The 14,858-nt window shown below is 39.1% G+C and overlaps 1 protein-coding gene across 1 annotated transcript in view; it reads right to left on the bottom strand.

Annotated features, from left to right (window-relative positions):
- LOC121373373 (RNA polymerase-associated protein LEO1-like) overlaps positions 1 to 13,568 on the bottom strand; it is a 38,504-nt gene extending 24,936 nt beyond the window's left edge. The window contains exons 1-5 of the mRNA XM_041499992.1: positions 13,377 to 13,568; positions 8,228 to 8,635; positions 5,875 to 6,075; positions 2,499 to 3,164; positions 939 to 1,055 (exon numbers count right to left, since the gene is read on the bottom strand). Coding sequence (XP_041355926.1) covers positions 939 to 1,055; positions 2,499 to 3,164; positions 5,875 to 6,075; positions 8,228 to 8,635; positions 13,377 to 13,419 — 1,435 coding nt within the window. The 5' untranslated portion in view covers positions 13,420 to 13,568. The remainder of the gene's footprint in view (positions 1 to 938; positions 1,056 to 2,498; positions 3,165 to 5,874; positions 6,076 to 8,227; positions 8,636 to 13,376) is intronic.
- Positions 13,569 to 14,858: the final 1,290 nt, after the last annotated feature.

Genomic DNA, 14,858 nt, shown 5'->3' on the forward strand with positions numbered 1-14,858 from the left:
AGAATATTTTAATTAAAGGAATTCCAAACACAATGTCACTGAAATATATCAACTAGTGAACATGAAACCCATATTGTAGAATCTTTTTACAGGTTATTTTAATATTTTAATTAAAGCAATTCCAAACACATTGTCGCTGAAATGTATCAACCAGTGAACAAGACTGTAAATTGCCATGGCAAGACTGTTAACTGCCATGGCAAGAGTGTCAACTGCCATCGCAAGACTGTCAACAGCCATCACAAGACTGTCAACAGCCATGGCAAGAGTGTCAACTGCAATGGCAAGACTGTCAACTGTCACGGCAAGACTGTCAACTGCCACGACAAGACTGTCAACTGCCATGACAAGACTGTCAACTGCCATCGCAAGACTGTCAACTGTCAGGACAAAACTGTCAACTGTCATGGCAAGATTGTCAACTGCCATAACAAGATTGTCAACTGCCATGGCAAGACTGTCAACTGCCATCGCAAGACTGTCAACTGCCATAACAAGACTGTCAACTGCCTTCGCAAGACTGTCAACTGCCATAACAAGACTGTCAACTGCCATCGCATGACTGTCAACTGCCATAACAAGATTGTCAACTGCCATGGCAAGATTGTCAACTGCCATCGCATGACTGTCAACTGCCATCACAAGACTGTCAACTGCCATAACAAGATTGTCAACTGCCATCGCAAGACTGTCAACTGCCATCGCATGACTGTCAACTGCCATCACAAGACTGTCAACTGCCATCGCAAGACTGTCAACTGTCAGGACAAAACTGTCAACTGTCATGGCAAGATTGTCAACTGCCATAACAAGATTGTCAACTGCCATCGCATGACTGTCAACTGCCATCACAAGACTGTCAACTGCCATGGCAAGTCTGTCTGAATATCTAGGGCTGTCTTCAATGACCGTTCAAGGTCTTAGTAACTTAGTCTTACCCTCAACACTTTCCCCTTCAACATGTTGTTTCTGGTCATCATCGTCTTCACTGTCACTGAGGAAATGTCTCTTCTTCTTCTTCTTCACTCCGTCAGACTCACTCCCACTGTCTCGCGCTATAACATGAAGAGAATTGCACTTTTAAATTTACAACAAAAAATTAAACAAATTTACCAGCTTAACTCTTTCACCACGACAGGCCGGTATACCGGCTAGCGATATCCAGTGCCTTTCAGCACGACAGGCCGGTTTAGCGGCTTGTAACACCTGTTCATATTTGGCGCCGAGTGACGCGTCAATATTATAATTAAACGAAATCTCGCGCGACCATAGCTGCCATGTGACACAGTGTAATGGCTGTGCCCATGTGCTAGTGAATTTTGAATGAGTTTTTCCAAGTTTATACTGATATTCTGACTGTAATTAAACATGAACCGAGATGACGAAATTTCGTCTGTTGAAAACAATGGTTGCGATTAAGATGACGGGTTTTCCGATGATGAAATGTGGGATAATATGGAATTTGGTGCATTTGATTTAATCGAGATTGGCGATCGTGAACGAAATGTCATTCAACATGGCAATTTAGAAGAAAATGATACCGATGACGAGTTACAAGATGACTTGCCACTGAACTGAACAAAACTATTTGAGGAATTTGACAATTCATTCAGTGTTGTTCGATACCTGTGATTACCTTGGCTGCAAAAGCATTGTAAATATATTTTTAAAATTATAACTGTAATGTTAATTAATTAATTATCCAACAAGAAAAACATTTGTACTGTTTTTTTTTTTAAATTACCAGTTCTACCTACTCAAAGAGGTGAGTAATATGCATATTTTACCTGTAATTACCAGATTTATACCTGTTGAATATAACATTTTTAAAGTATTATTTTTTTATCTAGACAGCCATTCATTCACCTTTCTAGAAATGTATAGCCTATAACTAAAATTAATGATAAAACAAGTAGTTTTATCCTTTAACAAACATGATCATAAATCTGCTATTTAAACTCAGTGTGCAGGGAAGGTCAAGGCTGTAAAACTTAGTGGTGAAAGAGTTAACATAAAAACGAGTGATTATTAAATTACATGCAATATATTTACAAGATGATTTCGGTGAGATAAATAACAAATTTAGCTGGTGGACTGTGAGATAAATAACAAATTTAGCTGGTGGATTATGAGATAAATAACAAATTTAGCTGGTGGATTATGAGATAAATAACAAATTTAGCTGGTGGATTGTGAGATAAATAACAAATTTACCAGCTGACCTGTGAGATATATCACAAAGGTACCAGCTGTATTGTGAGATATGTAACAAAAGTACCAGCTGGACCATGAGATATATAACATATTTACCACTGGACCGCAAGTTATATAACAGATTAACCAGCTGGACTAAGATATATAACATATTTACCAGCTGAACTGTGAGATATATAACATATTTACCAGTTGAACTGTGAGATATATAACATATGTACCAGATGGACTGTAAGATATTAACATATTTACCAGCTGAACTGTGAGATATATAACATATTTACCAGCTGGACTGTGACTAGGAGATTGTGGAGTTGCTGCTCGTATCTCAGATCCACCCGCAACAGGACTTCCAGGAGCACTTCCTTTACTGCCTACTGGTGATCCCTCCCTATGTGCAGGAGAACCAGCTGTACTTCCTGCTCTTGATCCCTCCGAATGTGCAGGAGAACCAGCTACACTCCCTGCTCTTGATCCCTCCGAATGTGCTGGAGAACCAGCTTTGCTTCCTGCTGGTGATCCCTCCGAATGTGCTGGAGAACCAGCTTTGCTTCCTGTTGGTGATCCCTCCGAATGTGCTGGAGAACCAGCTTTGCTTCCTGCTGGTGATCCCTCCGAATGTGCTGGAGAACCAGCTTTGCTTCCTGTTGGTGATCCCTCCGAATGTGCTGGAGAACCAGCTGTGCTTCCTGCTGGTGATCCCTCCGAATGTGCGGGAGAACCAGCTACACTCCCTGCATGTGATCCCTCCGAATGCGCCGGAGAACCCGGTTGTGACCTGGCTTCACTTCCTATGGGTGATCCCTCCATAGGTTCTGGAGAACCGGGGTGGGATCTGGCTTCACTATCTGCAGGAGAACCAGGCTGCGAGTGAGCCTCGCTTCCTGCAGGTGATCCTTCCACATTTGTAGGAGAACCAGCCCCAGATCCAGCATCACTTCTGGGAGATGCTATGAAAGGAAAGGAATGTTTGTTTAGCTAATTTTTTTAAACTATGGCTATTTGATATTTAACACATGGTTATTTTATGAGATGAAACAAATGTTGAACAACTCCTCAGCACATTTTTAATTACAGCTATTTGACACCTAACAAGTGGCTATTTTGATGCTTGGTCAATTGACAATATCTACATACTGATCATTTATGTATATTATTGAATATGCAGTACATTTTCATTTAATTAAGAAGAAGCACTTGGTTTATAATCACAAGGTATGACAACAACGCCATTATGTCATGTTTGAGAGTAGTGTCAAACCACTGACCCAGATTAAAAGTTGTGAATATTGCTACTGTAAGGGTCTAAGAAATAAAAATGTGCATCAACCATTTATGGCTTATGCCCACCCTCCAATATGAATAACCCATGTTGTTCTGCATAGCCTGTTATGGTTATGTAAATGTCATGAAATATCCTGAATTGAATGTGTGTAAGAAAAATGGATTATGCAAAACTGGACATGCACGAAGGAAAAAGAAAGAAAGAAATGTTTTATTTAATGACGCACTCAACACATTTTATTTACGGTTATATTGCGTCAGACATATGGTTAAGGACCACACAGAGTTTGAGAGGAAACCTGCTGTCGCCACTACATGGGCTACTCTTTCCGATTAGCAGCAAGGGATCTTTTATTTGCACTTCCCACAGGCAGGATAGCACAAACCATGGCCTTTGTTGAACCAGTTATGGATCACTGGTCGGTGCAAGTGGTTTACACCTACCCATTGAGCCTTGCGGAGCACTCACACAGGGTTTGGAGTCGGTATCTGGATTAAAAATCCCATGCCTCGACTAGGATCCGAACCCAGTACTTACCAGCCTGTAGACCAATGGCCTAACCACGACACCACTGAGGCCGGTGCACGAAGGTGTTTTGTTTAATGACACCACTAGAGCACATTGATTTACTGATCATCGGCATTTGGTAATTCTGTGATATAGTCTTAAAAGAAACACGATTTTAACATCTTGGAGTGGAAACCCGTAAAAAAAAAAGTATTAGTAACAAGGGATCTTTTATATGCACCATCCCATAAACAGGATAGCACATACCATAGTCTTTGATATACCAGTCGTGGTGAACTGGCAAGAACAAGAAATAGCCCAATGAGCCCACTGACAGGCATCGATCCTAGACTGACCGTGTATCAGGCGAGCACTAGACACCATGAATGCAAGACAGAAGGAAGGAAGAAATGTTTTATTAAGTTATGCACTCAATGCATTTTTATTTATGGATATATGGCATTGGGCAAATGGTTAACCTGACTACTGCAGACGAGATATCTCGCCCGACAACACACCAGTCAACATACTGTACACTGTATACAGTGCATTCCTCAACTTTGAGCTCAAAAAATGGTTTTCGTTAAGTATTTTCGTTTGTCAACAATGGTTTCACATCGCAGTCATTATTTTTAGTGATCGATAGCTGATTGTAACAGCTAATTTGATCATTTTACCAATAATGAAAATCACCAAATATTGGGATATGAATCGCAGTTCATTTAAAAAAAATTTAAATGGTCCGAAAAACAAGTTATCGGAAATACTGGACAGCTGGCCACAAATGCCCGTAAGTAAACGCAACTTTTTATATTTTTTGCTTAATTTTAATCAACATTAACGGATCTAAAATATTATAAAAATGACAAAAATCCATGAAAATAATACCGATTCAAATATGAACTTTATTTTATGTATTTATAACACATTCAAGTGAATATATGTGAGTAAAAATTATAAACATGTAGTTGTTGTACCCACTCAACATATTTTGTCAAAAATTAAACCCAGTAGTCTAAAGGTTAAAGACCACATAGATGAGAGAGGGAAGCCACTTCTGTCACTACATGGTGTACTCTTTGATTAACAGCAAGGGTTCTTTTATACGCACCATCCTATGGAAAAGATAGTACATACCATGGCCTTTGTTACACCAGCTGTGGAGAACTGGATGGAATTAGGCTTCTACAATGTTTACAAAATACACTAGCCGTGGGATCAGTGATTTAAAATGTTTACTAGCCATGATTACAAATACACTAGCCGTGGGATCAGTGATTTAAAATGTTTACTAGCCATGATTATAAAATACACTAGCCGTGGGATCAGTGATTTAAAATGTTTACTAGCCATGATTACAAATACACTAGCCGTGGGATCAGTGATTTAAAATGTTTACTAGCCATGATTACAAATACACTAGCCGTGGGATCAGTGATTTTAAATGTTTACTAGCCATGTTTACAAAATACACTAGCCGTGGGATCAGTGATTTGAAATGTTTACTAGCAATGTTTATAAAATACACTAGCCGTGGGATCAGTGATTTAAAATGTTTACTACCTATGATTCAAAAATCACCAGCCCTACTTTACTTCAAGTTAATAAAATTTTGCTAAATAATAGTAAAAATTGGATATGGTACCTAAAGAGAGAGATATGACAAAAATGTTTCACAAGCCGTCGGGCATGGCAATGGTAGTTATTTACTAGCCCAACACTGAATATCACTAGCCATGGCAGTGGGCTACGATAATCTAGAAGCCCTGGGAATGAAAAACAGCTCAAAAGGTGAATGGAAGAGAAAGTGCTCAACTTAACACAGGGGAGATTACTCCACTAAAGATCACAACCTGACTTGTACGAACCCACTGCCATTGGACTGCCACCAGGTGTCGCCGGTGGGGCATCGGACACACTCGCTGCGGGACTGCCTGGAGCACTTCCTCCACTCGGTACCGGTGACCCGGGAGGAGATCGGGATTCGCTTCCTGCGGGTGATCCCTCTGAATGTTGTGGAGAACCAGGTTGGGAGTCTGCATCGCTGGCTGCATTAGATGCTGGTGACCCTGCAGTTTGCGTCATCATTGTTATTATGTTCATTCAATTAGCACAGTTAATTTACAAATTTATTTCATATCTCTGACTGATCAATGGGTGTCCATAGATAGTTTTAGGAAGGAAGGAAGGAACAGTTTTATTTAATGATGCACTCAACCCATTTGATTTATGATTAAAGACCACACCGATATGAGTGAGGAAACCCGCTGTCGCCTCTTCATGGGCTACTCTTTTCGATTATTAGTAAGGGATCTTTATATGCACCATTCCATAGACAGGATAGCACATACCACTGCCTTTGATGCACCAGTCGTGTAGATACATGTAGTTTTAGTGTCTCAAAAGCCTTAAAAGTATTATTAAACAACAAAACAAAATGTACTGACATAAATTTACAGTCTAGAATTTTCTGGATTTTGCCTTACCACTAACACATTTATCCTGGGAAATTAAAAAAAATGTTACAATCGGTAAAAATGATGCCCGTGTGAAATTTTCCAAGGAGGTCTGAATAAACTATTAATGAATGTGTGAAAGCAAGCTCTGAAATAAATATTGAACCAGCTAAAATGGCTGTAGATCTACAGACTGATTTTTTAATGAGCGTTTGCCGAACACGTCATTTTATAAACTCCATGTGCTTTTTTAACAATATAAATAGGCTATCCCACAATTCTCACTTCGGCAAAGGTTAAACAGTCGGTACAATTCGGCCTGTTACATTCTCAAAAACTGAAAGTAGTCGACATTTTCCGAATGAGAAAAAAAAAAGGCAGAGTTACTTCCCTTATGTTATTTTGACAAAAGAGGATCGATTTTTTTTTATGCTTACAAAAATGTCATTTAACAGGAGAAATTGTCTCCCGCACAGGTGTAAGGAGATTTGATCAAATACCGGGAGACTCCCGCGGAATCCGGGAGGGTTGACAGGTCTGCCGTTCAGGTGAATTAATATTTAAATAAGTTTAATTTGCATTTGGTGATTTTACTGAGAGCTTAGACTGCTATTTTACATTTTACCATTCAAACATAACAACCTACATGGTTTTCCAAACAAATGATATCAAATTTCAGGACAAAGAATGTGGAATATTTAACTTGAATCCTTTAAGTAAAAGTTGTACAAATAAAAATTATTGTTCTGGTATAACATTTATTAATATACATGTCTGACTTGCTGAAAAGCAATTCAGAAACCATGGACTGATATACTGATGGAAAGAAATAAAGGATCACACAGATAGCAACAAGAAATAATGACTGCATCAAAAATCTATTCATATTGTCAGAAGTTGACTGAGAACATATAGGCAGCACATTCAACACTACAGACATTCAATCCCACATTATCACTTGGTATGAAATACAGACATTACTTACTAAAGTCCGAACCAAAATGTTAACTATGAAAAATTGCTCTCCTACCTTTATTTTTCGTTAGATTTTACCCACATTTTGTCCAGACAGAAATCTTGAAAAAACCATTACGACGACACAAATTCCACATACTAGATGATAAACATGTCATCTATATCGACTTCACTGAGATCACATAGGGCAAAAAGCATGTAATTTTGTGCCGGCTGCCATTTTGACTTTTTATGAAATATTCTCCAAGAGGGGTGAAAGGATATGACTTAATCTAACAACGTCATAACATGTTATGATATAAAAGCAAAAGTGATGACATCATATTAATTTTATTATTATTATTTTTCTTTAATGATATCACTAGAGATCATTGATTTTATATTAATTATGTCACATACCTTGGAGGCTTTCACCCCTCTTAGACGTGTATTCCATAAACATAAAAAAAATGGTAGACGGCAGAAAACCGCATGTATCTCAGCGAAGTCGATACTGGTGACATCGTTACTGTCTCATATGTGGAATCTGTGTCACTGTAATGGTTTTTTCACAACTTGTGTCTGGACAAAATATGGGGGAAATGTAACGGTAATTAAAGGTAGGAGAGTAATTTATTGTAGTCGTTAACAATTTGGTTCGGACTTTAAATTACTATGCTAGTAGTGAATTAAATTTGGTCTACAATTTGATATGTTCCCTTATTTCTTTCCATCAGTATATCAACTGTGTTAGACAGATATTTCATGGGTGACAAATTGAAGTCTGTAAAAGAAAATATTTGTTTCTCACCAGGTCCTGATCCAGTGACATCTCCGGGAGACCCTGGATGTGATCCAGACCCACTCCTTGGCGATCCAGGTGCAGATCCATCCTGTGATCCGGCCCCACTCACCGGAGACCCTGGTTCAGACCCGGCCCCACTCATCGGTGACCCTGACCCACTTTTGGGAGAACCGGGCAGCGATCCTGCCCCGCTCCTGGGTGATTCAGCTCCACTCATTGGTGATCCAGGTCGAGAGCCATCATTGCTCCTCGCAGATCCAGATCCACTCCCACTCCCCGGAGACCCCGGCTGAGATCCACCCCCACTGACTGGAGAGCCAGGCTGACTGTCGTTCTCCGAGCCAGAATTGTGACTTCCGCCATGATGGCTGGCATCCTCATCTCCAGAATGCTGCTCGTCATCAGAGTTTTTATCTGTAAACATAAAATTACAGACATAGACAGGGCTTCTAGATTATGCTAGCCTCACTCCCATGGCTAGTGATATTCAATGTTGGCGTAGTAAATAACTAATATTGCCATGCCAGACAGGGCTTCTACATTATGCTAGCCTCACTCCCATGGCAAGGTTTCCGCCAGAAAAAAAAATTGGGTATATAGTTATGAGTTTGTTATCTCTGGTGCCGAAAACGCCTTATTAGTAGGGGTGTCTGGGGGCCCTCCCCCATAAAAAATGGATTTGTAGATGTCCGGAGAAGCGATTTGCCGGCATTTGGAGTTTGAAATTCGAGCCAGCTCATGGTGATATTTTCCATGTTTCGTAGGTGAATGAATGATGAATGTAACAGTCAGCAGGAAACTTGTAAACTTGGCTTCATATTTTAAAATTAATTGTCCAATTATTCATGAAGTAGGCTGCATTCAGCGATAGCAAATGATGGAAACTTTCCCGAACTATTTCGACTATCATTAGGGTATCAGACATTTCTCCCCCCAGCCAGTTCGCCAGTGTTCGAGATTAACAGTATCCCGATATCCCGGGGATACCAGAATTGAATTTTGGATACCAGACTTCAAGAACCCAGTATCCCACCGGGATACCATATAATACTAAATTCTCAGGTGGGATACCAGATTTTGAAATGTTAGTATCCAACTGGGATACTGCCCAAAATTTTTAATCTCAAACACTGCAGTTCGCCCCAAGTCAATTCGCCCCCAGGTCTGTTCGCCTCCAGTCAGTTCGCCCCCACGTGCATAACCAGTTTGCCCCTACAAAGGTACCAGTTCGCCCCCAGTCAGTTTGGGTCATGTTCCTGGCCTGGAAAGTCATGCAAATTTTATATTGGTCATGGAACGGGCTGAGTGTAATAAAGTTCTGTTCTGATATATCCATACGTGTTTGTTCTGTGTTGAATATGAATGCCAGGCTAGGCAGGTCAGGTCAGGTCATAGGGTGTTACATGCACATTCAGAACAAGCTGTTTTAGCACACGCCTATCACGGGCACAGGCCATGCTAGGCTGGTTGTACGTGCTTTTATAGCCATTATCACATGTTAACCTGTTAACTGTAATCAATCATAGTGTTTTTAGAAGATGATCATCTTTTTTGATGTTCATGGTTACTAATTAGTGGCCAAAAGAACCCCCGCAATAATCCCTCAGTTAGAATAATGCTCACCAGAAGAGGCCATATCGAATTGCTGTTCAAAGCCATCTTAGGTGTTAGCCGAATATGCAAAATCAGCATCAAGGTTATATAGCTGATTAACCATTGTTTTATTTCTTTCTTCTTAAAACAGATCATATTTGGCAGGAATGGATGTTTTAATAAATGTTGATGATGTGCAGGGCTCGCGCTGTCGGTAGCCAAATTAGCCACTGGCTAATTTTTACAAAAAATGGCTAATAAAATTTGCAAGTGGCTAAAATTTTGGCTTAGCCATTTTCTGTCTTCTGATGTGAACAAACGGTTACATAATCTATCCGACACCTCAAACATAATAATACTACCAAATATTCAATTAGCGTAATAGCGACCTCGCGACCGGTAACGAGAAACGGTGCCATGCAGAATACAGCGTAGGCCTGATAACGTATGCTTATTTTAATAATCACGGTTATTAATTTTAAAGGCATGCATCAACATGTATGACAGCAATGTCTGGAAGATCTGTAACTTGTTTATTTACTTTGTAAAATCTTTGAACCAAAGTAATAAAAACAGACCCACAATGCGTGTCAATTTGAATTACACATGCCAGTTCAGGGCCAAAAGACATGTAGGCCATCTCAAGGTCTGAGTTCAGCCAGACCGAGCGAAAACAAAACGTTCGTTAGACTGGTGTGTGCGCTTCACGTTAAACCAAATGGACACGACGAACACCAATCAAATAGTTCGCGAACGTTAGGAAGAACGTTCATTGGCTGAACTGAGGACAGCTCTTGGCGCGAACATACGTCACGTTTCAGAGTCAGCTGATACCCGCGTGTCAAGAGACATCGTTGCGGACATTAAACAATACGATTATGCAAAAATTAATCTTTATGTAAATTTGTAGAAAAACAATAGTTATTCACATCAATGAATACCTAACTGCAGTTTTTGTTTATTCCTTTATCTTTGTTAGTTTCGTACCCATGGTCGAGAGCACGCATGCAGATCATGATTGCCGGAAATTAACATGCAGTATTTAATTATACAAATTGCAGTTAAATGTACACTGAATAAAATTTTACAGTAATCATATTTGTTAGATAATTTTAGATATAAATTTGTAAGACTGTGAGGTGACATTTAATAAGTTAGCTGGATTTTATAAAGACCGAAATTTTTTATTTTATTAAAGAATTTGTTGTTGGGGGTTTTGTTTTTGTTTTTTTAATAAATGGAGTATACTGTGGTGAAGTTGGCATTCTTAGCTGAGGTATTTTGTAAGCAGAAATCACAACAAGCATTTAACACGACGCTGAAATCAACAGCGACAACATGGCACAGACATGGGGTGGGGAATTGATGGGTCACTTAAAAAAAAAAAAAAAACAAAAAAAATTTAAAAGAAGTTATTCAAACTAACATAAAGATTGCTATTTAAAGAAATAATGAGTTCTATATATATATATATATATATATATATATATATATATATATATATATATATATATATATATATATATAAAATAAAAAAAAAGCTCTCAAATTTTTCTTTTGGAAAAAAGGAAGAAAGAAAAAACACCATCCATAAACATCCACCCACCCACCCATATTTCTGTACGTTTGTTAATTTAATGTCATAGGCCTTAGAAGTGGGGGTGGGTGTATGGGGTACTGGCTTCAGACTCTGAAGATATTGCTTAACCCCATCCCAACCCCACCCCCGCTGAAAAAAATCGAAGTAATATATTAACTGTCCCTACCCCCATTAAGGTTTTGTTATTCCTATTTATTCCAGTTTGTACACAATTAGCTGAAAAAGATACATTTTCATATTCATATATAAATACTCTATACAGTACTGCGTAAAACAAATTTGGCTAAAGCATTTTCAATATGGCTAATGAAAATTCCATTTGGCTAATATTTTGGCTACAGGTATTTTTGATCCAGGGTGAGCCCTGGATGTGGTTTGTGAACTTGTGAAAAAAATTTGGTGTCTATGCTTATTCAGCACCCTACGTTTAATTACATCTGAAAAAAATATAACCCTGTATTACAATTCTCATGATTCATGATCATTCCAAATTGTGGAAGGACAACAACCACTCCCCTCTAAGAAAAGAAACACACACACACACGAACACACTTTAACATCCTCTAAAGAAACAGTACAATAATTGTTTAAAAGTAACAACTAATTGGGGGCGAACTGACAAATATTTGGGGGCGAACAGGCAAACAGTTGGGGGCGAATCGTCTTGGGGGCGAACTGGTACATGGGGCGAACAGGTCAAACTGAGGGCGAAATGGCTGGGGGGGGGGGGGGGGGGGGGGCGAAACGTCATGGATTGTATCATTATATGTAGAAAACTTTACAAAGTATTGAAAACATATTTTGATTGACATAAGTTTTCGATACTTTGTTTGTAACTGCATGTATTGCGAGATTATGCAAGATATTACGTCACCATCAACCTGAACATAAACAACGAAGTGTCTTTTTTCTCTCAATATTGAAAATGCTTCATATGTTTTAATTAAAATACCATAAATATTGTGCATGTTATCAGTTTTTCCTAATGCTATATTTTGGTACTGATGAAATGCTTCACATAGCGAAATCCAGGTATCACAAATCCCTGCAATGTTATCGTCTGCAACACTGACATGTGATCATTACACTGAACAATAAAATTTATGGCAGGCAGGTTACCTCTTATGTCATTCACAGCAAAGTTCTTTTGAGTAATTTCTGGTGAGGCATGTTTAAATTTACATTTACTACAAATCAAGGTGGTTTGGTGGAGTTAGTTGTTTTGAAAATATATAGTTCTGTACCTCTGTCAAAGTACTTAAGGTGGCAATCCGAATTTTGGTGTAGTCGATACTTAGAACAAATGGATTAGACATTAACCTATGACAAAAACATAATATAATTATGTTTTCAGTGAACACTGTTTATTGCTCTGAAAATTATTCAATATTTTTTACAAGTTACAAACATTTTATGCTTTTATTTTCAAAATTTTGATATTAATTTATGCACGACCATAACAAGGATAAAAATAGACAACCCATGAAACTGTTGAAATAAAGTGGAAACACCTGTACGACTTGGCGGCTTTGGTTTTTTTTATAGGAAAAACCTGATGTTCATAAAAGATTATCACTGTTTTTCACAATAAACCAATGTGACTTGAGAAAGGTAAAGTATTACTGTTTGTACGAAGTATTTATTTTTTTATTTATTTTTTTTGCTTATCGTATCGAAAACATATGATGCCAGGATATAACAAATAATACCATTTGGCATTTACATGCACACGTAGCACAGTACTCTATTTTATTGTTTAAAACCTAAATGTAATATTGGAGAAAGAATAGAGGTCTGCCTGCTCCCACTCCCATATACAGGGGGAATTCTAATCCATTATATCAATATAAAGTGGGACATCACCCTAACCCTAAAGTTTAAAATCGGGAATGGTTGAGGCCCAACCATGGCAAACGCGTATTAGTATTACTATTTGTAATTTTTATTTTTACCGATTCTTACCACTGCCACTGTGACTGTCTCCACTGCCAAACAGGGAATCCATATTTTTTTTAAACTTAGGAAATATGTTTCCGTAGGAGTCGCATAGCCTACAATAGTAATTACCAAAAGACACCAATTTGTTAATAATCACAAATATTACTAAATAAAGATACTGAAAACAAATACAGGCTCAAAAAGTGGTAACCGGAAATCAAGGTACGTCTTCTTGTTTTATCAATCCTTCTTTTAGTAGGAGCATCTACATACATTGGAAAGGAAAGTTAGAATAAGGCTATTTTGGAGTCTAACAAATTGCCATTGGTGACTTTGTTGAGAGAAAGAGAGGAAACCCGATGTCCAACTTAGGCTATTGCTACCGATAAAAGATAGATAGATAGAGGGACAGATATGTGTGGGAGAGAGAGAGAGAGAGAGAGAGAGAGAGAGAGAGAGAGAGAGAGAGAGAGAGAGAGAGAGAGAGAGAGAGAGAGAGAGAGAGAGAGAGAGAGACAGAGACAGAGACAGAGACAGAGACAGAGACACAGAGAGAGAGAGAGAGAGAGAGAGAGAGAGAGAGAGAGAGGGAGAGAGAGAGAGAGGGAGGGAGAGAGAGAGAGAGAGAGAGAGAGAGAGAGAGAGAGAGAGAGAGAGAGAGAGAGAGAGAGAGAGAGAGAGAGAGAGAGAGAGAGAGAGAGAGAGAGAGAGAGAGAGAGAGAGAGACACACACACAGAGAGACTGATATATAGTGATCGATCCATCAGAGAAACACGGTAAATTGTTAAAACGTCCATTTGACTCGGCCTTGCACGATTTTATCGTTAGATTCAGTCAGATGTCTGAAGTCTCTTAGCCACGCCAAACTGACATTGTTGATCCCCCCCCCCCCCCCCAACAAAAAACAAATGCGTCGGGCATGGTAAGAGATGTTTGCACAGGCTTTTATTAGCTGTCTTCTTTGACGTCGACGAAATAAGTGGCGTCCCCTGAATAAAGAGATCCCATAGAGTTAACAATATATAAAGTGAGAGAGGACACGGGCTTTAGTAAGGTGGCACAAGTCAGATTGTATCTTTATACACATTGAGTAGGACTGAACACATTCAGTTTCAATCTCAAATGCTCAGCTGTGCCCCCCCCCCCCCCCCACACACTCACAAACCCACCCTGGTTCCTATGGGATTGAAGCATCCATAACGATTGATATTTAGGTTACATATTGTACCATCGTATCAAAACTAACCACTAACCACTAACCACTAACCCCGTATCCTGGACAAACAGCCCCGATAGCTGGGGGGGGGGGGGGTGCCCAGGACAGCGTGCTTGAACCTTAATTTTATATATTTACTGAGTGAGTGCACAGTGCAGTGGACCTAACGGAGAAGCTGTGGGGACCGGCGACGTCGCTAAGGCTGACTGCGGACTTCGTCCACAATACCGGACTACCCATCTAACATGGCCGGGATCGCAGAAGAAGAAGAGGAAGGTGTCGGATCTAA

The sequence above is a fragment of the Gigantopelta aegis genome, chromosome 5 (assembly GCF_016097555.1).
Source record: "Gigantopelta aegis isolate Gae_Host chromosome 5, Gae_host_genome, whole genome shotgun sequence".
In the NCBI taxonomy this organism is placed as follows: domain Eukaryota; kingdom Metazoa; phylum Mollusca; class Gastropoda; order Neomphalida; family Peltospiridae; genus Gigantopelta; species Gigantopelta aegis.